Source organism: Papaver somniferum, chromosome 5 (genome assembly GCF_003573695.1).
Source record: "Papaver somniferum cultivar HN1 chromosome 5, ASM357369v1, whole genome shotgun sequence".
NCBI classification, from domain to species: Eukaryota; Viridiplantae; Streptophyta; class Magnoliopsida; order Ranunculales; family Papaveraceae; genus Papaver; species Papaver somniferum.
The window spans coordinates 110,653,654-110,680,074 of NC_039362.1; the positions used below are offsets into that span (position 1 = coordinate 110,653,654).

At 36.9% G+C, this 26,421-nt stretch overlaps 4 protein-coding genes across 7 annotated transcripts; 3 read left to right on the forward strand and 1 right to left on the reverse strand.

Annotated features, from left to right (window-relative positions):
- The first annotated feature begins 293 nt into the window (after positions 1–293).
- LOC113282409 lies at positions 294–5,494 on the forward strand. 3 transcript variants are annotated; one of them, XM_026531402.1, is made up of 14 exons: positions 294–562; positions 1,796–1,940; positions 2,070–2,137; positions 2,242–2,295; positions 2,423–2,509; positions 2,595–2,680; positions 3,134–3,208; positions 3,341–3,468; positions 3,693–3,734; positions 3,958–4,034; positions 4,111–4,201; positions 4,369–4,450; positions 4,636–4,791; positions 4,924–5,084. In XM_026531402.1, exons 1-14 carry the CDS (start codon positions 465–467, stop codon positions 4,950–4,952), a joined length of 1,218 nt encoding a protein of 405 aa, XP_026387187.1. In that variant the 5' UTR covers positions 294–464; the 3' UTR covers positions 4,953–5,084. The 3 variants fall into 3 exon arrangements, with proteins under 3 accessions (XP_026387187.1, XP_026387188.1, XP_026387186.1); XM_026531401.1 differs by having other exon boundaries at positions 296–562; positions 4,636–4,708; positions 4,924–5,494; XM_026531403.1 differs by lacking the exon at positions 3,134–3,208 and having other exon boundaries at positions 295–562; positions 4,636–4,708; positions 4,924–5,494.
- A 2,896-nt stretch (positions 5,495–8,390) lies between these two features.
- Positions 8,391–11,306, forward strand: LOC113282410 (protease Do-like 1, chloroplastic). The gene is made up of 8 exons (XM_026531404.1): positions 8,391–8,853; positions 8,963–9,085; positions 9,208–9,379; positions 9,884–9,921; positions 10,067–10,265; positions 10,405–10,557; positions 10,662–10,796; positions 10,954–11,306. The coding sequence occupies exons 1-8, from the start codon at positions 8,438–8,440 to the stop codon at positions 11,029–11,031; spliced, it is 1,314 nt and encodes a 437-aa protein (XP_026387189.1). The 5' UTR covers positions 8,391–8,437; the 3' UTR covers positions 11,032–11,306.
- An 807-nt stretch (positions 11,307–12,113) lies between these two features.
- Positions 12,114–16,975, forward strand: LOC113282412 (putative exosome complex component rrp40). The gene is made up of 10 exons (XM_026531407.1): positions 12,114–12,447; positions 14,644–14,773; positions 14,884–14,958; positions 15,096–15,182; positions 15,460–15,516; positions 15,642–15,734; positions 15,923–15,995; positions 16,142–16,217; positions 16,317–16,407; positions 16,537–16,975. The coding sequence occupies exons 2-10, from the start codon at positions 14,714–14,716 to the stop codon at positions 16,654–16,656; spliced, it is 732 nt and encodes a 243-aa protein (XP_026387192.1). The 5' UTR covers positions 12,114–12,447; positions 14,644–14,713; the 3' UTR covers positions 16,657–16,975.
- An 855-nt stretch (positions 16,976–17,830) lies between these two features.
- LOC113282411 (carbonic anhydrase 2-like) lies at positions 17,831–25,663 on the reverse strand. Of its 2 annotated transcripts, none has more exons than XM_026531405.1 (10): positions 25,299–25,663; positions 22,679–22,767; positions 22,141–22,290; positions 21,530–21,578; positions 21,076–21,192; positions 20,877–20,930; positions 19,539–19,624; positions 18,636–18,741; positions 18,365–18,523; positions 17,831–18,049 (listed from the first exon to the last, which is right to left on the reverse strand). In XM_026531405.1, exons 1-10 carry the CDS (start codon positions 25,527–25,529, stop codon positions 18,008–18,010), a joined length of 1,083 nt encoding a protein of 360 aa, XP_026387190.1. In that variant the 5' UTR covers positions 25,530–25,663; the 3' UTR covers positions 17,831–18,007. The 2 variants fall into 2 exon arrangements, with proteins under 2 accessions (XP_026387190.1, XP_026387191.1); XM_026531406.1 differs by lacking the exon at positions 25,299–25,663 and adding an exon at positions 24,739–24,841.
- Between the last annotated feature and the right edge of the window lie 758 nt (positions 25,664–26,421).

Here is a 26,421-nt window from a genome sequence, read left to right on the forward strand (position 1 = left end):
GTGGTCGGTGGCGGCGGCGACGACGGGCGGTGGTGATGTTGCTGGTGGTGGGTTGTTGTTCGTGGTGATCATATAATAAAATTTAAAGGTTGGGTTGATTTTTGTTTTTGTTGGGTGATTTAAATAATAGAAGGGTAATGTAGACAGTTTATGTTAAATGGGGTTTTTGTGAACATTTTGTTTTGGTGGAATTTTTGTGCATGGATGTGACACCTTTGGGGTTATAACTCGCGGACCGTTTATTTTTTTACGAAAGAGACTCGATTCCAAACTCACACGTTTCTCTCAACATTTTCAGTTTGAACGTGTCGTTCAAAGAAAGAGAGAAGCGCGGGGAGAGTTACACACTCTATACCGAACTTCTTCTCTCTCACTAAAAAAACCCACTGTCAGAAAAATTAATCATTTCTCAAATTCCCTAATTCACAAAAATAATCAACAAAGAAGCAGAGAAAATTCAATCCATGGGGAATTTATTGAACTTGTTCTATAAAGAACCACCACCACCGATGGTTCTGGTACCACCGCTATTTGATTTCCCTCCTCTTGCTGCCCGTATCAGGTTAAAAATTCTAAACCCTGATTTTAACATTTCTTGATCTTTATTGCAGTTATATGTGCAATTGCCCTAATTGGCCTTAGCTACATCCTTCAATGGGGAATCAAGACCTTAAGGTCACCACCAATTAGGGATAATATAGCTTATACCATGCATTTATCTTCTGTCAATCTCTTCCCACTCGAAGATTATTAGATCCTTATATCTCACTTCATTCAGCAAATGTGAGGGGTGATATCGAAACAACAATTTTTGCTGATTGAAGTGATGATTGATTGACAATGCATCTTTGCACATTCAACACCGGTGTGAGTATGGACTCGTGATATACCAGCCATGCATAAAAACATACTTATGATGATGGTACATTACTATTTCAAACTGCCTTGAAAGCTGATCCTGCTCCAGGAGAAGGTTGTTGTGTAGCTTTGTAATAAGATTTCACACTGAAAACTCCATTCCTTGTCCTTTTTTCGTTTTACTATTTTCATTTTCAGGAATAGAACCCACCTCCTGTTTGGTCCTTAGAGCTACAGCCTTTGAAATTTCATTTTCTGTTTGTCTTCATCTCCTCATATCAAGGTCTCAATCGAGGACCGCATTAGATTAGCTTCCACTTTATAGTAATGACTCAACAAATACGTTTTTTCCCTAGAGACCTTGGACAAACTTGGATATATGTCCTGCAGAGGTTCTTCTCCTAACTAGTGATCCAGCCAGAAACGAGTCATATTGCCTTTTCTCAGCGTGTATGAGCACCCCCATTCTGATGTATATACCTTTCCATAGCCCCATCCTGCTTCTCACACCCGTATTTCTCCATGATGATTAATCTCCACAGATCTTGTTGGTCTACAGAAAATCTCCAAAGGCACTTGCATCACAAAAACATCATTTGTGTATCTCAAGTTTCTGATATCTAGTCCTTCTCTTTCTTTGTCCCTGAACACTGTTTTCCGCTTCAACATTGCATAATTCTCGTTACCTGAGTCCTACTCCACTGGCAATCCCTCATTATACAATTATGTCTTTTCTATTTAGGACTAGACAGAGAGAAAACAGACATAAGGTAAATGGCTATTGTTTTTATATAACATTGGCTATTGTTTCTATTTAGGACCCATATAGTGGATTTTGTATATCATACGTCTTCGTATTTGTTATTTGATTTTCTGATTATGTTTCTGTTGCTTTAGTAACTTAGATTCTAATAACAAGTTGTAAGACATTGAACAGGATGATGGAGTCTTCATATGATATGCTATTTGGAAAGCTTGCCTTAAAATGCCTTTTTGAGGATTATTATGAAGAAGCACGACATTTTAGCACGAGAATTATGCTAAAGCCGATGGATGATCCTAATGTGGATCTAATTGCAACTGTATCCTTATAAGCAATTGATGCTCTCATTGATTAAATCATATGTAGTATTCTGTGCCTGCTCGTCATTTATTTTCTTCAGTCAGTAAGTATAATGATAATAAAACTTCGTTTTCCTTAGCTTCTTCAGGTAAATGGTCCACTTAACCATAAACCTGACGAGAATATTGTGGGAAATGCATCGTTTCGTTGGCAAAGGTAGGTGAATGCTTACTATCCCAATCTGTCGTTGATCGGTGCAATTATGTACCTTTAGTTAGTTCATTAATGTAGATCCTCATTTTATGCTTCTTAATGAGCAGGGATGTGGATGATCCTAATACGTTCATGAACCTCTTTGTATCAAATTCTGAACCGTAAGTGTTTCTTTTTTTGGAAGAAATTAGTTTTCTTGCTATTGCTGTTTCACTTGTGAATATCTTTCACTCGTTTCCTTTTATTTATCAGGCTAACTCGTTTTCTTCTTATACACTGTTTGAATAGGGTTTTGCGCATGAGATCTTGTGTCTACTATCCTGGATCTGGATTTGGTGCATTTGGCACATTTCCATTGCTAACCAATAAAAAAAGGTATCTTTTGTTAAGAATGTATCTTTAAGAGAAGGTGACATGTACTTTCTGATGACTCCGTTTAATAATCTAGTTGCTCATGCAGGGTAAACTCGGAAGATTATGGTGTCATGGGCTTGAGATATGGCTCAGAAAATTTGTCAGTTGGAGCCACTCTTTTACCTTTTGCTTGTATGTGATGGGTATTGTATGCTAATTAATTTACATTATTCTTGTCATTTAGTAAACTCAACAGATATTTGTATAACGTGAAATAGTTAGCTATATCTTCTGGTTTCTTGTTGAAACGGTGTGCATCTGATGCAAACATTTAAGATTTTGTTTTTTAGATGATACATCAGTTAATACTCTTTCAGCCAGAGATATAAAACTAAGAGGTGAAAAGTAAACAGTGACTTACTTGTTGTTGTGATTGAATTAGGGAAGCTTAACCAGTTACGTCTCCAATATGACACTAATTGCAACCATCTCATGACTTTACATATAAAGCTGTGTTCACATTTTCAATTGTTGAGTTTTCACCTTTCTGAACCTCCTCTAGAAGCTACTTTATAATGAGACCCTGCATCATCCAGAGTATGAAATTGTTTCTAGGTCGCTGATGGGTGCTGTTATGTGCTTCAGATAAGTCTCCACGAACCGCATGGTTAGTGAGTAGGATGGGAAGGTTAACTGCAGGAGTGCAGTATATACCAACTAGTGAGTTGTTTCGCCATTTACGGGCTAGATATATTTTCTTACTGCAACACATATTATATACTTTAGCTATGCATCTGCATATAAATTATGGTTGTAAAAATGGTTGTAAATTGGTATTTTCTTGATGATTAGTCGAGAAAGACGGTGCAGACTATAAGGATTTGAAGAACTGGAGTTGCGCGATTGGCTATGGGCTAGGATCTAGTAGCCCATTGAGTCCGTCATTCAATTTCTGTCTTGAACTTGCACGTAGCTCCCAGGTTTGTTTTTTCGTCTGCTCTGTGGCTCTAATAAACATTTTCTTTTGGAACACCTTTTTGTTTGGTTTTCTTAGGTTCTAGCTGTTTAATTACAAAGACAAGTATACCGAGCTTAGTGTAGCTATAAACCTGTCTATGATAACAATGTTTGAATGGCTTATCACAATTTAAGGCGTCTCTTTACTTTGGCTGACTATCTCATTTATCAATGTTCAAAATTACAGTTGATTGCTTCATTCTATCAGCATGTTGTGGTCCAAAGACGGGTATTTTTCTCACTTTTTCGTTATATTTTATATTTATCTTCATCTTTTTTTTTTCTTATACATTTCTTAGGATTTAGGACTGTGCAATCATTGATAAGATGATTTCTCTTCGTTACTCAGAATATTGTTTCTGTAGTGCTTGCCATACTTATAGTTAGTTGGATGTTGATCTTTCATTTTTCTACTAAACCTATTGAACCTGACAGACATGTCATTGTAATAGGTGAAGAATCCATTTGAAGAAGATGGGGTAGTTGGGATTACGAACTATATTGATTTTGGCTTTGAGTTACAGACAAGGTACACATTGATCTCTCATTTGTTTCAAAATTAGTGTCTTAAATATGTCAACTTAGGTTTTGTCTTTTTTGTATAGGGTTGATAAGGCTGAATCAGCAAATACTGGCCAGGATTCGACATTTCAGATAGCTGCATCTTGGCAAGCCAATAAGAACTTCTTATTCAAGGTTAGCATCTGTTGGTGGAATCTGTTTTTTTTTATCTATCATAGAGGATAGATTAAAAAGCACACAAGCCGTGTGCGGGCGGATACAGCTGGTGGTGGAATCTGTTATAATCGAACTATATATCCTACTAAGTTTTGCTAAATTAGTTTTTCCTTTTTATTTTGTAGGGAAAAGTGGGTCCGTTAAGCTCATCAATAGCTCTAGCATTCAAGTCATGGTGGAAACCTTCCTTCACGTTCAGCCTTTCTGGTACCACATAAAATCAATTGATAGATGTCTTTTTAACCTCATCTAGTCGTCGCACTGAAAAATAATGAAAATGCCCTAAATACTCACTGCATGAACACAATCGCGTGTCACATACACCATACCTACTATAGTTTGCTATGGCATTCTTCTAACATGGCACATGATCCTATTGCTTTCCTTCGCAGCTGTTAGAGATCGTAGGACTGCCACCACAGGTTTTGGGTTTGGACTTCGTGTTGAGGATCTCAGAGAAGCCAGGTCTTTTGCTCTACTTACTTTTATAAGCTTCTTACTAGCAACTATTCTGCTAGTTCACATGCACCAAATTATCACAAAATCATGTACGAATTTTGGACTCATTTTCTGATTTTATGCGTAATTTTTGTATGTGATTGTTTACCTGCTCTCTTCATTTCACTGAGCTTTGTATTTTCAACACTTTCAGTTTATTATAATCCTATCTTCAACTATAGGTACCAAAGGGCGGATCCAAATTATGTGATGTTGACACCAACAAAGGAACATCTAGCAGAAGGCATCCTTTGGAAAACTGGACAAAGGCCAATGCTACAGTCTGATGTAGATTTCGGGAACTTTGATGGCTTACCCAAGGAGTTGAGACCCATCGAGAAAATATTGTAGATTTACCTTCTTTTTTAAACACTCCCAGAGACTTCTATGTAACATTGTGGACAAAGTTGGCTTTTCGAGTTCGACTGCAGTTTTGCACAAGTGATGAAGGAGCATAAATGAAGGAGCATAAGTGATGAAGGAGCATAAATGCTCTTTAATATTATTTTGTTTGCTCATTCCTGACCTTTTCCCCCTCCTCCTAATAGGATCTTATCAAGATAAAAAGCACCAGTAGTGCAAGAGGCGTTTTTCTTTTTTCTTTGCAAGATAAGTGAAATTTGTATAGTAGACCAATAACGAACTCTGCAACTTCATCTTCACTAAACTTCTTTTCAAAAAACAATGCTACGAAGTTACTCTGCGGACAATTCTCTTTAATGGCACTACCATCTTCCCGCTTGAGCTTAGGGATAAGGTTATTGCTTCTTCTCATTCCAACGTTCCTAAGAAAAAACCTCCAGTTGCATTCTCCCAACATTAACCGTTTTGACTCTTGCTTTTTGACCAGGAATAGCGACTGGACTGGTGTTTCTTGAATTCATTCGCCCTTCTTTGGGATGTTAGGTTGGTAGATAATTTTCCACATCGTGTGGATCATCATCAGATATATTGCAAATCACATTGAGCTCCAGCTTATTTGATCTTCTTGTTGACATCTCCAGATACCGTTTGCTCGATTCCACACCTTCCAACTCTCTACCGCTACCCTCATGTAATCTTCATGTTTGATGATTCCACACCTTCCAACTCTCTACCGCTACCCTCATGTAATCTTCATGTTTGATGTCCGAACGGAACTCTCCAAGGTTCCTCTTAGATCAAGTCTTATGGTGGAAGAATTCCATCTTTCATGCCATGCCACCTCAGCATTTGGAATTGTTCATGGAAGCTCAAGTTTTACAATGTAATCATAGAAAAGCTAAAAAGAATAGCTTTTCACGGTAAAGCGTTTGATTTGGTCAATGGTATTTGACTAATAATTGTATAGTTGAAATCGGATTTCACACACTATTTCACAAAATCATGGAAAATGGCTTGGAAAATGTGTGGATAGCACAAACTTGGAATTCATTAGACTTGACATTCCACATTTTTTCCAAGCTTGGAATAAGTTGGATTCCACCATAAGACTTGCTCTCAGTCTCAACTTCATAGTAACCTAATAAAGGTGAGTGGTCTGATACTGCTCAAGCCAAAGCCTTGTAGCTTTAGCTTTTGATATTTTTCTCGCCCACTCATTTTGTTGGTCAATTCTCTAAATTGCCTGCTAATTATTCTACTTCTAGCTTGCCCATTCCGCTAAGTAAATTCTATTCCCAAAGAGTTGGCTTAAATATGTGTAGCTGCAGGAAAACCCCAGTACACCCAAAGAACTATGCTAAGAGTATCATCAAAGCTATCAATCAAGCATATGAGATAAGATTCACAAGTAAGCAAATAGAGTATAGAGAAACAAGCGATCAACGTTGTTAAAACCTACGTTAACGGGGGTGATTTCACTATGAATGGATGACAATTACAAGCTCTCAGTGTAGTACAAGATATCTCGCTGTCTATCTCTCATAGTATGATATGGACTCTAAAAATCTCAACCTTTTTAATGTTGTTTACAATTCCTTTTATAGGCAAATTTCAATAATATGTGATAGCTCATCTCGTTCGCTTGTCATGTTCGCAAAGATTATTCATTGTAGATTTTTTGCAGAAGGGTCCATCTTTGTTAGTGTTTGTCCTCGCTAGTTAACTCGTCGGTTAGTCTTTGTTGAAGTTGTCACTATCGCTCTGTATCTCGTCGTATTGCATCTCGCCACATGTCTCGTAAGACTACAGACTGTTGAACTTAGCGTTCTGCTCGCTCATTAAATGCCCAACTACCCATTTCAAACTTAGTCGTAGATCTCTTTTTAGTGCTTTCCACGTGTCTTGATCTCGTGGACTGGGTAGATATATCGAAAGCGTCAAAGTGTTGTTAAGGAGTGTACTAGTGTTTTCCGCCAAGTTGGTTCTCCCGCATTTGTGTCATGCGATGCATACGCGTGGCGGTGTGATTTTCTACCCACACATTTTCCCTCTTCTCTTGTCATTCGAACGAGAGTAGGATGAGAAGAGGATTTTGTCTTTTTTAAACCGTCGCCACGTCTTCGGGTTTCACGCCTAACCGTCTCCACGTCTTATCCTCGTCAATATGTAATCCACACGTCCTTAATATGTTACCTTTATGACCTTCCACATGTCAGCAGGTTATCGATGATATAAATGCGTTTTCATATGAATGTTTTTCCTTATTAATTTTCATTCTCTGGCTCTTCTCCTTCTTTGTAATTCTCTCTGCAACTTTTGCTTCTCTACGCTCATCTCCTCTTTCTAACTCTTTCCATGTCTGCAAGCCGAAGTGTTTCTCCTCAAGCAGTACCAATTTCAAGGTAAGTTTTTCATCTATTTCGATATTTTTCCTTCTCACCATCGTAGATTTTGCTCGAGTTTCTATGTTTAAGTTCTTTCACCTCGTGATTTTCAGTTCCATGGCTCCGAAGAAACCTTCAGATGCGAAGACCGTTTCTGATTTCAAAAAATAGCTCCAGTAGCGAGGTTTTAGGCTCACCATTCCTGAGTGCCTTGACTTGGAATGGTTTCACCGGGAAAATTGGAATGCGAATGGGGTTATAATTAGTTTTGGACAGTTGAAGGTTGGTCTTCCCATTCCTCTATATGACTTTTCGAACCCTATCTTCTACGACATGCTAGCTCGCCTAGAGGCTCAACGCGGTACTTTAGAGGTTATCTTCACTTTAATGGCGGTTATTGGTTATTGATTTGGGGTTTGAAGATCAATAATGATGCTTTCCAACGACGAAATCTTCGTCTTTGTTGTCTCCGACGAATCTTCATCGGTAATCTTTTTGACGACGGAATGCTCATCTCTAGTTACAAGAGATTTGAGCAAATCACGCCTACTTCAAGAGCACATCTTTCTAAAGAATAAAAATAAACTAAATCGTTGAAATTTAGTTCGGGAAAAAAACACCCATTATACCTCCTATTTAATTGGGTTTTATTCATATTTCTATTTGTCTTGTTCCAATAATCCTTGGCTTTCTATCGTCGGATTTTCCATTGCAACCTCAAATTTCCATTAATGAAAAAGTTAGTTGTTAAAAAAAATAAAAATAAAAACTGGGCCAGTTGCCAAACTCGGCTGATTTAAATCACCTGACCAGATTTCACAGCCGTTATCAATCACCACACAGCCATTGGATTCTACGCATTTCTAGATGTTAAAAATCTCCAAACAATAAAAACAGTGAGTCAGAGACTTAAATAATCAAATCACTTCTCAACAAGTGTTACAAAGGAATGGCAGTTTATTCACTCATTACCTCTGCAACTGTCCCGAACTCATCATCATTCTATCCAAAACCACCAACTAACAGCAATTTCATACTCTCTAAGTCAACTCCCTTCCTCAAACGAAACCCTAATTTTAAATTTTCCCCAATTTCGTCTCATCTATTACAAAACACAAGTAAAAATGTCTCATTTAGTACCTCCAAATTCTTCATCGACAAGGATTTATCTTCATTTAAAGATTCATTGTTCATTCTCTGTACTTCGCTTGCTTTGTCTTTCTCTCTTTACTTAACTGACGTTGATCCAGCTTTAGCTTTTGTTGTTACTTCTCCACGCAAATTACAGACTGACGAACTCGCTACTGTTCGTCTTTTTCAAGAAAATACTCCTTCAGTTGTTTATATCACTAATCTAGCAGTCAGGTATATCTAAATCCATTGAATTTGAGATTTTTTTCTTTCTTTTTTGATTGGTTAGAGTTATGGAATTTGTGTTTTAAGGTTCGGGTTTGATGGGTTTGTGCAATTTTAGGCAGGACGCATTTACTTTGGATGTATTGGAGGTTCCACAGGGATCTGGGTCAGGTTTTGTTTGGGATAAAGATGGTCATATTGTTACTAATTATCATGTTATTCGTGGCGCTTCTGATCTCAGGTTGGTTCTTGAATATATTCAGTAAATGTTTAGTTATAACTTCATTTCACTTGGCAGAGACACTAAATTGTTACGAAATTGTGCCAATGAGTTTGTTAATCAACTTTTGCCACCATATACAGGGTCACTCTTGCTGATCAATCAACATTTGAAGCAAAAGTTGTTGGATTTGACCAAGATAAGGATGTTGCTGTGTTGAGTGTTGATGCACCAAAAGAGAAATTGAGACCGATACCTGTTGGTGTCTCTGCGGACTTGCTTGTTGGTCAGAAAGTATTTGCCATTGGGAACCCTGTGAGTATTATATGTTCTGTATTCTACATTTGTACGAGGTAATGAATGGCTTGAAAGACTAGTGCACCCAATTCTTGGTTTATACAATATCTCATTCGCATCAAATGATAGGATATAGATTTTCTTAATTTTTCCTTATAGCCCATTTGGAATAGCAAACCAGTCATGGTAATAGCCCATGTAAGACTAAACTCAAAGCCAATTGGTAGTAGAACGGAGTAACATGGCTGAAAATTGAGGTGTATGGAACTTTCAGAAGTAATTTGTTTGTATGGAAATTTCAAAAGTAGTTGTTGCTCGTTCATCTGAAAAAGTGCACTATCCTAGTGCTCATGTTGCTCAACACTTCTTGGTGTTTCTTGTCACTTTGCAGACTGTGTTGTGAAGTAACTTAGCTTGCACAAGATGTCTTTCATCCTACCGTAGGCGTTGGTTTTGTATGTATTAGTTAGATATAGAGTTCAATGTAACTAACAACAGGAACTTTTCCTTTTGAAATTGCAGTTTGGGCTCGACCACACACTTACAACTGGTGTAATCAGGTACGCATCTTTATAAGATTCACAATTTTCATGACTTCACTATGGCAGCTTCATAAATTTCATGCATGACTTCCACATTAAAAGTTGATTTCTAAGGTTTGACTATAGATCTTTCCTCTGAGGTGTTTATCTTTTGGTGCTGTAGTGGACTTCGAAGAGAAATTAGTTCTGCTGCTACCGGTCGTCCAATTCAGGATGTTATACAAACTGATGCAGCCATTAACCCTGGTAACAGTGGAGGCCCTTTACTTGATAGTTCAGGAAGCTTGATTGGGATTAATACTGCTATCTATTCTCCATCTGGTGCATCCTCTGGTGTTGGATTTTCAATTCCGGTTGACACTGTATGTTCAACTTTTGTCTTAATTGTGATCTCATTTTAGACCTTAATACTATCCAGATCTGTAAATTATAGCTGAAACAGAGTTCTCTTTTCCGTGTTGATTCTGATGTATTGCACATTTGCTTACATTCCTTGTGCAGGTAGGTGGAATCGTTGATCAGTTGGTAAAGTTTGGGAAAGTGACAAGACCCATTTTAGGAATTAAATTTGCACCTGATCAGTCTGTGGAGCAGCTTGGTGTTAGTGGGGTGCTTGTCCTAGATGCTCCACCAAATGGTCCTGCTGGAAAAGCGGTATAAGTTTTTGTACTTTGCGCTATCTTTTATTGTAGTTTCTTATAGTGAGACTTCCATGTGACTTCTTTTATCAGCAAAACTGACTGATCTTCTTTGTTAAGGGTTTGTTGGCAACCAAACGAGATTCCTATGGAAGACTTATTCTGGGTGACATCATAACATCTGTGAATGGGAAAAAGGTCTCAAATGGGAGCGATCTATACAGAATTCTCGACCAGTGTAACGTTGGTGACGAGGTAATTGTCATACCTGATTTTCTTTCACTATGATGTTATCCAAATCCTACAAATGACTTTGTTCCAATGGAAACAACTTAACACATGATTTCAGTGAAAATTAATTTAAGGCTCTGAATGTAGAAAGCTTTTAACTGAATACTTGATTGAAATTCAGGTGACTGTAGAGGTGTTGCGCGGTGATCACAAAGAGAAAATACCTGTGGTCCTCGAGCCAAAGGCTGACGAAACATGATGCTAACAATGTATTAGGAAAATTTCATGGTGGCTAAACTGAATCACATTTCCTAGCTTAAAGCTGTACTATATATCGAGGTGTAGTAGTGCCCACTGTTGTATTTTTATGTCCAAAGTTGTACATATAATAGCGCCATTGTTCCAATTTAATCTTCTTTTATATTTCGCGCATTAGGTACTGAAAGTTTTAGTATTCCTCAATTCCTGTGATTCTTATTTCTAAGTGAAACATTGGTGCTCAACGTTGAGCATCTGAAAAATTAAAGTGTTCCTGAACCTAAAATCTCTCCGTTTCTAACATGGCCACCTAGTATTCTTTGTACAGCACAGTACTACAGTTTGTCGATTCGTTCGTGGAAGGGTTAAGAGAATGAATTTTGATTCATGGATTAACACGAGCAAATCGGCTTGGAAAAGAAATTGGAATGTGTTCAGGCGAATGGACTAGTCCAAAAATGAAATTCATAATGCATATAGGAAACAACCTGGTAAATCAAATGGCTCTGTTAACCAAATTCTATTTTCCAAGGGTTTGATAAAGAAAGAAAATTCTCGTAAAATCACTTTCGATAATCCTTGAGAAGTCTCTTTTTTTTTTTTTCCTCTGGAGAAATCTGTGATCAAGTTTGGCAGAAGCAGATTTTCAAGAAGCTATGGAAGCTGACAATCCTACCAAGAATTTTCAAGAAGCTATGGAAGCTGACAATCCTACCAAGAATCAGGCAATTCTTATGGAAGTGCATCAAGGATATCCTGCCCACAAGAGACAAACTAATGCTTCATTCCTAAGCTGGATCATGCCTGTCCTTTCTGTTCTCAACTTCCAGAAACTGCGTCTCATGTTATCTTACAATAGCATTTGGAGTGCAGCCACCATCAAATCTCAGTCTTGAAGAATCTATCTGTAGCTGGTTTGATGAGCTGCAGTTGAATCAGGTTACGGAAGAGACTCTTAACAAAAGAGTCATTGTTGCTTGGTGAATCATTTAGCTGGTCTTTTTACACTTCACACTATCCAACCTTAGAGTTCAAGAAAGAAAAAAAGTGAATTTTGGGATACCCTTTAACGAAGTCAGACCCTTTAGGTATTAACGAGTCTCCGAGGGTTTAACCAGCCAAAACCGATTTTCTCTTTTTCTTCTCAAGACATAACATTCCTCAAACCTACAGGTATCAGCGTGCTTAAACCCTAGCGGCCTAGCCTGTGTGAAGTTTGGGTTTCTGTAACTTTTCTTCTCAAATTTCTTCGACGATCAACAGGTGTATGTTCTGAAACCCAAGAATCCAAACCCCAGTAAGCAAGCTTTACTGAGAGATCTTCTTAGAATTACTTCTTCAACAGCATCACCAACTTTAGTGAATATTCTTCTCTTCTTCCTCCATTCCTAAGCAACCCCTTTGGCAGTACCAGCGGGTGAGTATTCTTATTCGTCCTACATTCTTCCTAATAATTAGTGAATATTTATCAATATTGTTGATTTTGTTTGACATTTTGTAAGATATGTTATGTTGGGGGGTTTTGTGTTAAATCTTCCCCCCGATGATGGAGATAAAGGATTGAGTTGGTTATTTTTTTCACTTCCTCGATTAGACATGCAAAAAATTTCATCTCTTTCTCTTCTAAACAACGAAAACTTATAAAATCCACCCTGCAACTGAATCCTCGCCTACGTTTCAAGCAATTTGCAGACAATCAATCAAGGAATTCTAGGGTTTCTGTAAATTTTGAGGATTTAATTTCGCATGTGTTTATCAATGATTTTGAAGGGTTTGTTATTCAATCTTACTGTCTCCCCCCTTTATCATTGGGTTAGTGTTCCCTGTTTAAAAATTAAATTGCTTCATTTTTTTAATAAATTGTAATGGGCCATCCATGATTTATTGATAGTGCAGTTTAGTAAAACAAGAGATTTTGTTAATTTCAGGTTATTGAGATTGATACTTTGCTTCACATTTGTAACAACGCACTTTAGTCTCAATTACAGATTTATACAAACAGAACCCTAGCAAAGTTTAGATGCATTGGAACTTTTTATGCTAATGTGGGTATTTCTTCCTTTCTATTAGTATAGTTTTATTTGTTGGCAAGGGACCTTAATGTGCGTATAATGTAAATAGATGCTTCAGCTATTAATTGTACGCGCCACTAAAGCACACCAAGCTCTGTGAAATTGTTACATGTTTGGCTAGACCTGAAACAACTGCATATTTTTTGGTTTAATAGGATAAGTCGATTATTACATGCTTTTAAAAACATAGTGCTGGTGGAGATGGTATTAGTGGATTTCATTTAGTGTACTGATAATTTGATAGGAGTATATACCATATACCCACAAAATGAGTTTACAGAATTCGATTTAAAAGCTAATTCACAACCTGAAACAACCATAACTAGTGTAGCAGCAGTCAAAGGTTGTTTAGTTGTAGGGAGAAGTGATGGCTCAGTTGGATGTTTCCATCTTGGCATACTTGATCCACCTTCACCAGGTAATCTTCTGTCTATGTATCTATTAAGACCGTTAGGGATGGTTGTGTAAGTGTAATATTTGGAGTTCTTGATAAGCATCCAGACTGGTACGCTTCTTAAGACATAATCTGATTTTTAATTTTGCTGCTGTAGATTAACCAGTTTCGAACAACTACAAAATTAAATGAATATCTGATTTAGCTGTATTGTTGATACAGTAAGGGCAACCATTTTCATACAACGGCATATTTCAAACTTACAGAAAAACATCAACAACACTCACTTTTGTCAGGTCCCAGGGTTTAGCAGTTGTTCATCCTAGGAATATTCTAACATATGGAACAGGCCAAGTTGAAATTTTATATTCCCTAATGTGAGGCTGTTACTAGCCTCATTTGACTCTAGGTCTCATGAACCTGACTTCTTAGTGTGGTATTTACATTATTAATGGAAAAATCTTAGTGAAAGATATGTTGTGAAGCTGAGTTTGTCATTTTACGGGTAAATGTTTGGAGTTGGTTATATTATGAATTCTATGTCTTCAAGGAGAGATAATGCTAGCACTACACTGTAATTATAGCTTCTAAACAATAGGTTGTACATCATCTCAAACCTTTACTGTCTATATACTGTAGTGATAAACTACTGCTTATAACAAGATCCTGTAGTGGGATCTCTACCAAGCCCAGCCAGTGATGCAGCATAGAAGCCTCTTTTATTCAGCAAACATCTAAGCTATTTTATTTTCCATTGTGATTCATTACTTTCCCTACCTTATCATCATATCATATGCAATGTTGTGGATAAAGTTGTTGGTGACAAATGGTCATTGTGTTTGCATTTCAATTCTTGTAGTTGAATTTTTTTATTTGTAATTTCTTACCAAGGACTCAGAAATTATTGGATCCCCGCCGACACAAGCAAACTTTCTTTAATTCGCCTCATTGATCACTATCATTATCTCCTTGGCTCTTTTTGTATCAGTCAATTTGTATTTACATGAAGTTATTGTTTTTAAGAGAGTGCATACCACTACCTCTATTATTTTTTCTTCTTCTTCCCCAATTCTGCTGATTCTCTCTGTCTACTTACTCTCTCTCACAAGAGTCTGAGGTATTGCCGCTGTTATTGTTTTAATTGTAGAGACTGAGAAAAAAAAGGATTTAAATAGAGTTTAAACTCACTAGAGTTTTTCAAGATTCTTGAGGAAATAATGGTTGATGAGAAGAAGAAGCACTCTGATTCACAGTCAACCATGGTCGACAAAATAGTGGTATGAACTACTACAGTAATAGTAATCTCTTGTTTCGTTGTCTTATTTGAATAGAATTTTGAAATCGAAACTGTAACTATTGTTATCAATTCTGTTTTTCTTGTACTTAGGTTCCAGGAGATGTGGTATTGGATCTTTCAAAATTATCAAACCAAACCATAAAATTAGGTGATGGGTTACGTCAGGTAAAATGGGTTTTTTCTTTTTTACTAATTTTTTTTCTTCAAAATTTTGATATTTCTTAGTTTTTGTGTAATCCTCATTTGGGGTGCATAGTTTGTGTTGTCTAGTAAAGAAAATGGTTATTGTTTTAATTGGGCAGGACTGTGATTCAATAACTGTGATGAAGTCAGGGAAGCTGAGGTTCTCGAAGCCGAATAAGTACTGGGTTGAAAGCTCACAGAAAAGGGTTAGTTTATGTTTATTGTGTTGATGTATGTTTAGGTTGGAGTAATGTACATTTCACCCGCACCTTAACTTTACCGGTTTTGAATTCCTGATCGATGCATAAACATTACGGGTTTTGGTATCAAAAGTATGGCCTTCAGATGCTCGGCAACCAAGCTGCGGACAAATGATTTTAGACAATAAACAAGCTAGTATGTATTAGGCAAGGCGGGAGTTGTTGTTGGGTAATTTTGCTTTCCGTATACTAACTATGTGTTTTATTCGTTCTGTCTGTTCAGTATGTGCCATGTGTAGATGATACAGTTCTTGGTATTGTGCTCGACTCTAAGGCAGATGTAAGCAACTTTTCCATACATTATTGTTGGACACCTTAGTACCTCTGCATTTCTATGTTTTCATTGAATGTGTTGTCTAATTCTTATTGGATTGTCCCTTGATGTATTTGGTTTCTGGTGGGCAGAACTTTCTGGTGGACATAAAAGGACCGGCGGTGGCATTTTTACCCGTTCTTGCATTTGAAGGAGGAACAAGAAGAAACATACCAAAGTTTGAGGTATTTCAAGCTATCTTGAGCTGTTATACTTTCTAATTAGGAGAGATAAAAGAGCATGTGTAGCTGTTAGCTTCATGTGTCTTATTACAAATCCTATGGAAAACCCTAATGTCTTTTGGAACCTTTGTTCTGTATTGCTGCTTCAATATATAGGACTATATTTGACAAAAAATTGCTTGTCCTGTCAGCCTGGTTCCTTGATCTATGTTCGGGTGGTCAAAGCCAATATGGGAATGAATCCAGAGCTCTCCTGTACCGACGGTATATTATCTCTATTAAATTCGCCTCTGATGTTCGTGCTTGTGGCTATCTGTCTCATGTTATACGAGAATCAGTTCAGGGAACCCATGTTTTATAAGAATTTTAAAATGTTTGTCTAAAATCATCTTCTTGTCCTTTTTTAATAGTCAATGGTAAAGCTGCGGAATTTGGTGCTTTAAAAGATGGCTACATGTTTGAAACATCAACCGGTTTATCACGAATGTGAGTTCAAGCAGCCTCAGTAATAGTGTCATGTTATCTTATTGGATGATACTAAGTTTATTTGTGATTAACTTATCATTTTTGTTTCGTCTTCATTAGACTGCTCAGTACTCCAACTTGTCCAGTTCTTGAGGCTCTAGGGAAGAAGTTGTCCTTTGAGATCGCAGTTGGATTAAATGGTCGTGTCTGGGTATTACTCTTGAAACCTATATTGTGCTGCCAGACAGCTGACATAAAATCGTGTTACTTGCTTGTTATATTTAGTTACTAGGAGACAGTAGTAGTTCTTCTTTTGACAATGTCTTTTTGTCCACTACAGGTGAATGCCGAGGCTCCATCTACAGTCATCCTTGTCGCAAATGCTATAATGAAGTCAGAACCTCTAACTTCAGTGCAACAAAGAATTATGGTGGAATCACTCTTGCAGAGAGTCCAATGATCTAACTTATCTATAAAACCATCAACTGATCCCCTTTCTTCTCTTACAAAATCATGAAAGTTTCTCTGATTTTTTTCTTCAGATGTATCTTGTGAGAACTAAGATGGTTGCAATCTTTCAGATCAAGGTTTAGTGTAAATCACTCGGACAGTTGTGGTGTTTTTTAATTACCGAGTAGATATTTGCATTTCCCTAAGGTCTTGTCATGTTTCGTAAAACTTTTACTATTGGTTTCCCTCCATCTCCCTCCCTCCTTCCAAGTACATTCATTGTTAAGGTTGAGATAGCTCAATACTAAACCAGAACCTTAATTTTGCTAGAGTTTGTCAACAATCACAAAGGCCTCGCCCATTATCACCTGGCCGTGGAAATTATATTTTGTCCTTTCTTTGTTTGTCATATTGGAATATTGGAGGTCTAGCAAGATCTCAGATTAAGAGCTAGAAGGAAATTGCAAGAATAATGTAGAGAACATAAGGCGGAAGTTCTATGTATTTATGGATCACACAGTACAACAGGCTTGTTGCAGGAAACTGGAAGCTGGAATATGAGTTGTGACGTGTTTCATTTGAATTTCGGGTAGTGGGTAGAAAGAAATACTGCAGTAGGCTAGATGTAAATTGTTCAAGTAAAGTTATTACAAACTCTCTCAGCGATTATAACAATCTATTAATGCAGGCTTGGAATCAGTTGGATGCCAGGCTGCAGTGTTGGGTGATTTCAACTGCATTCTAAGGGCGATGGATGGGTGGCTTCATTGCCGTCAACTAGTTGCTTGGAGAATACTAACAAAGAAACATGTCGTCTGAGCTGACTTTTTGGGAAGAGAATTTACTTGGCAGAATGGGCAAGCTAGAAGTAGAATAATTAGCAGGCTAGTTAGAGAATTGAAGGATTTAAGTCTCATATATGATGATGGTGAAGTCAAAATGTCTTGCTCTTAGCCGTAGAGAACTTGCAATGCGCCTCTCTCACGATATCATCCTTCTCTGCTATTTTCTAAGGCCTAGAAGACTACTGCAGTTAAGACCTCTAAGTTCATTGTTTTCTTTCTAAGACCCAAAAGGCTTGTAGAGATCCTTAACAGACACTTGATGCAAATTGTTAGTAGCTTAGTCTGCTTGGATGATGTCGTTTTTAGACACAAAAGGTTGGAGTGGAGGACTATACTTGATGCAACTTAGAGCTGAATCTATTTTGGAATAAACCTTTAATCGAGTTACAAACCCTATTTCTCAGGGCTAATTGTCCAAAAGGTAGAATATCGATCTAGAATACAAATGTCATCTTCGATTGAACACTAGGTAGATGTCCCTTTTTCCACCTCTGTATATGGGTGAAAATGCGTCGTCTAAAAAAGCTTCCAGTGCAGAACCGTAGCAACATCTCGTACCTGCTCCGAAAAAGCGAAGACAAAGATGTAGTACCAAAATAGCAAACACGCTCCCAACTTAACAAAATAAGTACATGTAAATCAAAAGGATGAAATGTTTTTCCACCATCACATTTTTTTTTCTATTATTGATATATATATATTGTCATAATAACAACAAGAAATACAACGGATATTGAAACAAAGAAGGAGATATATAGGATAAAACTCAGCAACGAGGTGAAGGAAAAACAAAGATTTTCGAAGAGATGGGGATGCTATTGATAAGCATCAATGAAACAGGTGTGGAACTGGAGATGTAGTAGTTTTTCATACGGTGGAAGTAGGGGAGAGTCCAAACTCCAAGTCCCAGAGCTCGAAAGATCCCTTGACGAAATCGTAATGACCTCCCTTCAATGTCAATATCTTGTTAATGCATGCATTTCTCACGAATGGGTATGTCAAAAGGTTACCAAGTGAAACATTCACTGCCTCCTGCACATATTACACAAGACACGATGTGCCACAGCTAGTTAAAATCTTTAGTCGAGACGTCCATCAGCCAGAGATTGAGATAGAAGTACATATGCTTTTAGAAAATGCTTACCTTCTCACACATCTCGCAAAGGTCTGCAATTGGTGCATCACCGCCTGTGGCCTTAACCTTGGACTTGGCTGGTAAACCGATTTTGACCCAGTCTTCAATGAAATCACTGCATTTTCAATTTAACAATATAACAAGTGATTAGCAACTAGTTAGTCAATCAGTGGTTTGACTAAAACTTCAAAACCCAAGATCTAGTAGAAAAACAGGACTTTGTTAATGTCGGATAAATGCATATGTTAATCACAAGTAGTGATGATTCTGATCCACTAATTTAGGTGTTTTAAAAGCTCATCTTTAATTGGATCAATGATAATGGGAAATGACAAGGATCCAACGTGATAAGTGGGCATTCCTATAAAGTCCTAGTGTCGTATTACCGTATATGAACTTTAATGGGTTCACAGTGTCGGATACAGGAAACTGTCACGACAAAATCAAAAAACGTTATTCGTCTGCCAGATACGACCATACCAAATTAATCTGTGGTGTGGGGGAGTAGAATTTAGTGACTTACTAAAAGAAAATTCGGTTTGGTTGAAATTAGAAACAACTTATTGATTCATTAATCAATCCACCTTAAACGACCAAGTACTTATCATGTACTTAATTGTACATGGATTAGGTGGGATACGCGTGGAGACAGGTCCGCACCGACACTAAAGTTTTGAGGAAAAAAATGAATAGCAAAAGTAAAAAGCAAACACGCTTAATTCACATATGCAAACAAACCCCACTTTCTATCACCATAATCAGAGATAAGATATGAAGTTTGGGAGATCATTTTTACCGAGTCTTTTTGCTTAAATCTTAATTTTCCATAACAATGTTAAAACTTTAATGAAGATACCTAAACACAAGCAAAAACATTAAGATGAAGAGAACAACAGAAGAGTGGGGACGTACGTAGAAGTGGAGCCATCGTCAGAAAGAGACATAAGTCCTTTGATCCCACCACAACAGCTGTGTCCAATCACCACAATATGCTCAACCTGTTTGAAATGAATATATGAATATTAATATAATATAATATTATTAACATATTCCCTTGTAATGCTTATCAAAACTTACTCAAATTATCCAAGGTTAGAGCAACTGCAGTGGACGAGTAAACCCAAATATTTGGTCCAGTGGGCTGGCGCAGTGGGATGGACTATCGATCAAAATTTGATCAAAGAGTAAAAACCAGACCAAATTTGATCGGCGACCAAGACCAAACCAAAATATAGTCAGGCGTTTATATAATCTCCGCCTACACCACGAACGTTGATATAGTCTACGCCACTCATTAGGCACTCGTATAGTTAACGCCCAACGAACAGGCGTTGGTAAAATGTACGCCTGGATGGGGCGTTGGTTAAATGTACGCCCCGTCGGGCGTACGTAAAGTTAACGCGGGCAACAGGCGTTTATATAGTCAACGCCTAAAGTTTTAAAACTTTAGGAAATTTGCTTGGGGCGTTGTCTTTATCAACGCCCCATTTTTTTTTATTTTTTTTTTGAACCCGGACGAACGTATAATCTCTGTCCCACACACCAGGCGTTGCTATAGTTCACGCCCCATACCAGGCGTTATCTTTATCAACGCCCCATACCAGGCGTTATCTTTATCAATGCCCCATGCCAGGCGTAATCTTTATCTACGCTGGACGATGAAGCGGACTTTATATCAACGCGCGACCAAATTTATTCGTCGACCGCTACGCTACAGGACGGACTAAACCCAAATTTGATCTTTTTTTTTAGTCTTTGGTCTTTAGTTATACTCGCACCACTGTGGACGCTCTTAGAAGAGAAAGCTAATATTAGGAGATAAGACTCCAGCTCCAATACACTGAAAAGTTTTCTCTTGGGGAAAGGTCTTGGAGTCTTTTGTACAGTCTACTTCTTGGGACCAAAGAATCGGAATATGTTGTTATCAAACAATTGGTTAATTTTTTGAAAGATAAGGGTTCTCCCTTATTGTTCTTTATTTATAGGCAAGGGTCACCTGTTATTTTGCCTGAGCAAATGTGGTGTATAAGAATCGTTTTTATGATGGAAAAACGTTTTTCTTTTTTAAATTCAAAATTGTCCGCTTTGATACAGTCACAGCGGACAGTTTATTTTTAAAGAAAAAGAAACAAAAGTTTTTCACTTATCGGCTGGATGGGAAAGAAAAACTCAAAAGAACTGAACTCTTTTGTCAAATTCGTTAGAAAAATTAGAAAAGAAAAAGGGAAAGAGGAAATGAGAATTGTGGACCTTGAGATGCAAGACAGCATATTCTATGGCAGCTCCAACTCCAGAGTACCTGTTCTGCAAATTTTAAAAAACAAAATCAAATGTATCAGCTCAGCTGTGTTAGCTTGAAGCATGAAATATTCACACTAATATTTGTTTTATATTAGAGTGGCTGTAGACTAATATTTACGTAAACCCAGAGTGAAGTAGTAATATTTACTTGGCAATAGGCTGGAACCATGTTAGCAATGTTTCTAACAACAAAAGCTTCTCCTGGTTGGAATCCCAAGATGTGGGAAGGGCACACTCGAGAGTCGGAGCATGCAAACACCATGAACTGCATATATCATCACAAATTGATCAGAACATAATAACCAAGACTAGAAAAATAAAACTACCAACTGAGTTTGTTGGCTTGTATGCACCAACCAGCATAGCAAATTTGGCAAGATTGTTAATAGGGATACCAAATTGTTTGGAGTGTACCACATTCAATATAGGACAAAACAATCATTTGCCTTTGGATTGATACACCCCCAAACAAATTGACATCCCCATTAGTAGCCTTGAAATTTTGGACCATAACTTGAAAAATAAGTGACACAAGTACAAAGAAAATGCTTCTTTTTGAACGGGAAGCATGTACCATCAGAAACTGAATTCATTAAATTTACCTTGGGGCTCTGACCCTTGGAAAGTTCCCCATACAGTTTTGGATCAGTCCTGATGAACAAGAAAAATAAATAAAAATTTAAGTACAAGACCCATTTAGTTGGAAACAAAATTGACTTCATTAAATAAACAGACAATTGCATGTTACGTTTACAGAACTGTCCCACAGTACAACGGATCATTTTTTTACCTTATCTCGCAGTCCTATCAAATATCTCAGAAAAAGAACCAATCAGTAATTCCAAAGTTAGTGTGAATCTAAAGTGTGCATCTTGGCAGTACCAGTTAGTACCCCTATAAAGCCTTCTAAAGAATTCTTATCTGATCAACCAACATGTATGGTCGAGATCATTCAAGAAAGAATACTTCATTTTCTGCTGGACCCACCACCAATCCACCAAAAATTGTGTCCATTTTATTCAGATTAGCTGATCCTAAAAATAACTATGGCCCGGTAAAATGAAGAAATTCATATGTACTAGCAGGAATTTCATTACTTCAAAAGCAAAATTACGGAAAATCTATTTTTAGTCAGCTTTATTTTTAGAAGATTCTAATAAAAAATCTAAAAAGAATGATTCATTTAATACGGTAATAAAATTGGTTTACTTACTCGTATTTGTCCTTCTTGAATTGGACGAATCCAGTTTTGATCCTTTCAACTGGGCAGAAACCGTCGGCTTTCCGGTTGGCAGTAGTCTGTAATTCAGCTGTTATCTGTTCGATCTTAGCCGCGGCAACTGCCTCCAGACCATTATTCTCACTACAAAAATCCAAAAACCAAAATTAAGAACAAATAAAAGCTGATAACGGAGTACTCGTGTACTGACGTATAAAAATCATCTACGGAAGTCTAAGTGGGTCACATTCAGGTAACAACAATAACTGAATCTTATCTTCAAAAAAGCAGAAAAAGAAAAAGAAAACCGTCTATGCCAGTCAGATGAGGAGGGCGGTGATCAGTGAGAAATGAGAATGTAGAGGACGTTATTTTGGAATTTGGATTGAAAACGAAAAGTAAAAAAGTCTCGAGAACTACGCCGGTTGAATTTAATGAGTAGAATATTGACAGAGGTCTGTGCAGAAAGAGAAAGGAAACTTCGTGATTTGTTTTCTTTTGTAAATGGGGTTTTCATTAGAGCTCCATATACCTAAGAAGCTTCTTGAGCCCAGCAATGGCTTCTTCGTAGTTATCCTTTGACGCCATTTGTTCTTCTTCAACGATTTGAACTTCTTCTCTCTGCAATTAATTAATCACAAAAAATGTTATAATCGAGTCAAATTTGATACAAAAACGGATGAAATTTGATATCCAATCATTCAGAACTATTAACTGATCATTCAGAATCTAAATTGTAGAGAACCTAGAATCACTATGTTATCATCAGAGATCTAAACATGATTTAGAAGACAAACTGACGATGCTATTTGAAGATTTACACACATACACATACTCTGCAATTAATATCATCACTCTGTGAATATTGATAAGAGATTCTGGTGATTTAATTCTTCACAAAATTAAAGAGATCAAAATTAGTAGCAAAATCTTACGAAATTTGTAATTAAAAATACTGTTAATTAAGAAGGTGATTGAAGATTCTGGAAATATTTTGAATGCATATATGACATGAGAATCTTGATGATGTTAGAATTAGAAGACCGAAAATAGAAAAAAGAAGAATCCCGGGAGAAAATTTTCCGTGCAATAAATCGCATCTTGAAAGAGGACCTTATTATTTTTAGATTAAGGATTGGTTCAGAACCTGTAAATTCGGACGAAGAGAAGTACCAACACCAAAAGAAAAAACAAAAGATTGATGGACTTCTTCCTACTTACTTTTTTTTTGTTATTGCACAAAACCAAAAAACACAAACTATTGATGTCCAAAGGCGATTGTATTTATAGTACCCTTTTCATTTATTTTTGTTCCCTGCCAAAAAAATATTTCGCATTCTGCGGTCCAAGTCTGTGAGTTAACTATGGTTATGTTAACCAAGGTTAAATTGGCCGGCGGAAATAGAAAATTGTAGAAAAGCGAAGGACAAATCAATTATTTAAATTGCTGAAATTAGCAAGTGAAAATCTTATTTTCCTTTTTGATCTAGTTTTGTAGTTTTGAATATCGTCCCTTCTTATCAGTTTTATTGCTTCTCGCTTGGGTCATCTAACCCTAAGGTGATTAAAATCATCAGTTGGCGGCCAAGTCAACACGGCATGACTATGGCGATAAGGAGTGACATGACTGCTATCCATCTATCTACATCCACGTTTTGATGGAGAAATGGGACCCGCTTTGTGACTCAATAATAAGACCACCTTTCGCTGGCTATTCATTGAACGCTAAGGTCAATGAAGACTGAAGAATAAGTTAACAGTTCCCCTCAAGGCGTCATGGTTGATTTCCTTCATCTGGATATTTGACACTCGACCCTTCGACGTAACATATATGTCCCAAAAAGGTTGTTTAGATATGGAAGAGGCCATTGTTATAACTGGTAAACGGACTAGTAGTTGCAAGGAAAAACGTATATTAATAACTGTTAGCATCAACATTGGCCAATGTTGATATCTTTTGGCAGTATTTTAAATATTTCTGATCGCCTAAAGGTCAGAGTTCCAGGCTAGTCAAAGAGTATTTAAAGTACTTCTTAATTTGTAATGCTTCCATTTCTTATCAGGTTTCTCAGTTTCTCTTAACTTAAAGAGACATTTCTCTAACTAACAAATACTAATTAAATATTATACTTAATAGAGGCACTTATCGGGTCGTCACATTATTCCCTGGAAATACAAAGATTAGATACTAAAATAATACATAGGAAAAAAATATATGAGGACAAGAGGTTTATGTTAAAGAATTGTTTCATTATTGAGTTTGAAAACAAAATGTACTTATTTTGGATAAATATTTGTGTATTTGTTAATCATTTTTCACCTAATTTTTTGTTTTAAAATACATAAAACAAAGTCAAACAAGTCATTGACCCCAACTGTTAATTAACTTATACCCTCGACAGAAGCTCTTTTATTTGCTGGATAAGGAAAAAATATAATGATTTAGTTACGACAGAAGATTTTAATGATGATTAAACGAGAGTTGCTGATTATATTAGTGAGGGTGGTGTTGTTAAGCACGCACGTTAGATGCATAATGTAGGCAAATTAAGTTTCTCCATGGTTTGTGGGCATGATGGGGAAGGGTCTTACAGAGGTAGGTTTCTTCTTTGGAATGCAACTGAACATTAAACAACAATTTGTTATCTTTCCAGCCATGGATGATGATGATGGAGGTATCAATCAACTTTCAAAGGATTCCCCCTCCAACTGATCTATATTAAAAAGAAAAACCCAAGAAAAAAATGAAAACATAATTACTACGATTTTCAAATGAGTTTGCGGAAGTATGAAAACCCCACTATGCATTTAACAATAAGGGATTGCTTAATCCGTTAAGCGGAAAATGGCGAGGGAACTTTTGTAAGAGATCAACAAATAAATCAATGTCCGAGTCACATTGCCAACTGTATTAGTTGGCGGGAAAAATGATTATTTTAGCTAATTAAAATGCTGACGTTGCATAATTTGGTGTTGAACTCCACTAATCACTAGCAATGAAGACATGCAGTCCCTAAAATATACCAATGCAATGTAGACAATAGTGCATGATGTTACATTCTTTTATGTAACATTCCATTTAGGGAGTTGGTGATGTGATAAGTAATGGAAGTAAAATGCGAGTGAGTTAGAAAGGGAGATTGTAACTATACCAAAGTAGGAGTGATGTATGGAGCTGGAGCAGCAAAGACAGGGCGGCTACTGATAAGCTGAGGAGTGTATTTTGAGGAGGAAGAAGAAGGTGATGAAGTAGAAGAAGATGAAGAAGAGTTGCTGCTAACTCTACAGAAAACTGAAGGTCTTAGTGTTGATGGTTTGTTTACAAGGTAAGTGGATGATGAGTATTTAGGTAGGGAGACGGAGATGATCGATGTGGTCGACATTTAGCTATGCATGGAATCCAAGAGCCAAGGGGTTTTATAGGTCACCATCCCAACGATCTCAACGGCGATTTTTTTCTTAAATGTTTTGTTTTTTAGTTATTGAGAAAAATACAAAAGATTGTGGTACATTGAGGATTTGAGGTATGAATATGATTTGAGAAGATAATGAAAGGGAGATATGAGTAAACCGGAGCTTCTGGCCTAAGAAAGGGATAAGAAATGCATGCTGGAGATAAATTTTATCATCGTTCATCTATTCATGTCTTCATGTTGGTGATAAATTCTATCATCCGCTTATCTCTTCATTTCATCTTGTGTGGTAACATATTTTTTTGTAGCTCAAACCTCATTATCCTCATCGTCAATCATTCATCGATCAGTAATACCTGTTGGAAAACGATTAATAAAAAAATAATTTTTTAAAGTTTTAATAAAAAATTATAATTTATTATTTTATTTTGTGAATGAAACTTTTTAGTCCCACATCGTGGAGTTTCCAATTTTTAGTAGTTTTAAGAAACTATATAAACCTTTTAGTCCCACATCGGGGAGTTTTTCTTCTTAAGTTGTATTTGTCAATTATATAAAGAAATTCACTACTTTTGTAAAATCTATGGGAAAGGGGTTGCTCTATATTTTAGAGGGACCCCTAAGGGAAAATATTTTATAGCGGTTTTTAAGCATTCGCGATTTTCCTTAACGGTTTTTTCGGAGTTGCCAAGCTCAAGTTGAGCATCTACTACATATGCTAGTAGTAGGTGTATTAGGGTGTTTTATCCTGGAGATATCCGTCCTGTGAGGGCTATAGCATCACTCTTGAGTGTAGCCGGGCGCTAATGTCTTAAGGACAGCGTGTTGAACACGTGACTCACTCTATTTTCCAAAGTTTTGC

Excerpts from the sequence above, each read along its gene's own strand:
- LOC113282411 (XM_026531405.1), bottom strand. The coding sequence starts at position 25,529 with ATGTCGACCACATCGATCATCTCCGTCTCCCTACCTAAATACTCATCA. Across the intron at positions 18,524-18,635 it reads TTTGCGAGATGTGTGAGAAG|GAGGCAGTGAATGTTTCACT; the intron begins GTAAGCATTTTC and ends TAATATGTGCAG. Across the intron at positions 18,050-18,364 it reads GACTCTCCCCTACTTCCACC|GTACGAGATGTTGCTACGGT; the intron begins GTATGAAAAACT and ends TTTTCGGAGCAG.
- LOC113282412 (XM_026531407.1), top strand. The coding sequence starts at position 14,714 with ATGGTTGATGAGAAGAAGAAGCACTCTGATTCACAGTCAACCATGGTC. Across the intron at positions 15,183-15,459 it reads TTGAAAGCTCACAGAAAAGG|TATGTGCCATGTGTAGATGA; the intron begins GTTAGTTTATGT and ends CTGTCTGTTCAG. Across the intron at positions 16,408-16,536 it reads GATTAAATGGTCGTGTCTGG|GTGAATGCCGAGGCTCCATC; the intron begins GTATTACTCTTG and ends TGTCCACTACAG.
- LOC113282409 (XM_026531401.1), top strand. The coding sequence starts at position 465 with ATGGGGAATTTATTGAACTTGTTCTATAAAGAACCACCACCACCGATG. Across the intron at positions 4,202-4,368 it reads ATAAGAACTTCTTATTCAAG|GGAAAAGTGGGTCCGTTAAG; the intron begins GTTAGCATCTGT and ends TTTATTTTGTAG. Across the intron at positions 4,451-4,635 it reads CTTCACGTTCAGCCTTTCTG|CTGTTAGAGATCGTAGGACT; the intron begins GTACCACATAAA and ends TTTCCTTCGCAG.
- LOC113282410 (XM_026531404.1), top strand. The coding sequence starts at position 8,438 with ATGGCAGTTTATTCACTCATTACCTCTGCAACTGTCCCGAACTCATCA. Across the intron at positions 10,558-10,661 it reads ATGGTCCTGCTGGAAAAGCG|GGTTTGTTGGCAACCAAACG; the intron begins GTATAAGTTTTT and ends TTCTTTGTTAAG. Across the intron at positions 10,797-10,953 it reads AGTGTAACGTTGGTGACGAG|GTGACTGTAGAGGTGTTGCG; the intron begins GTAATTGTCATA and ends ATTGAAATTCAG.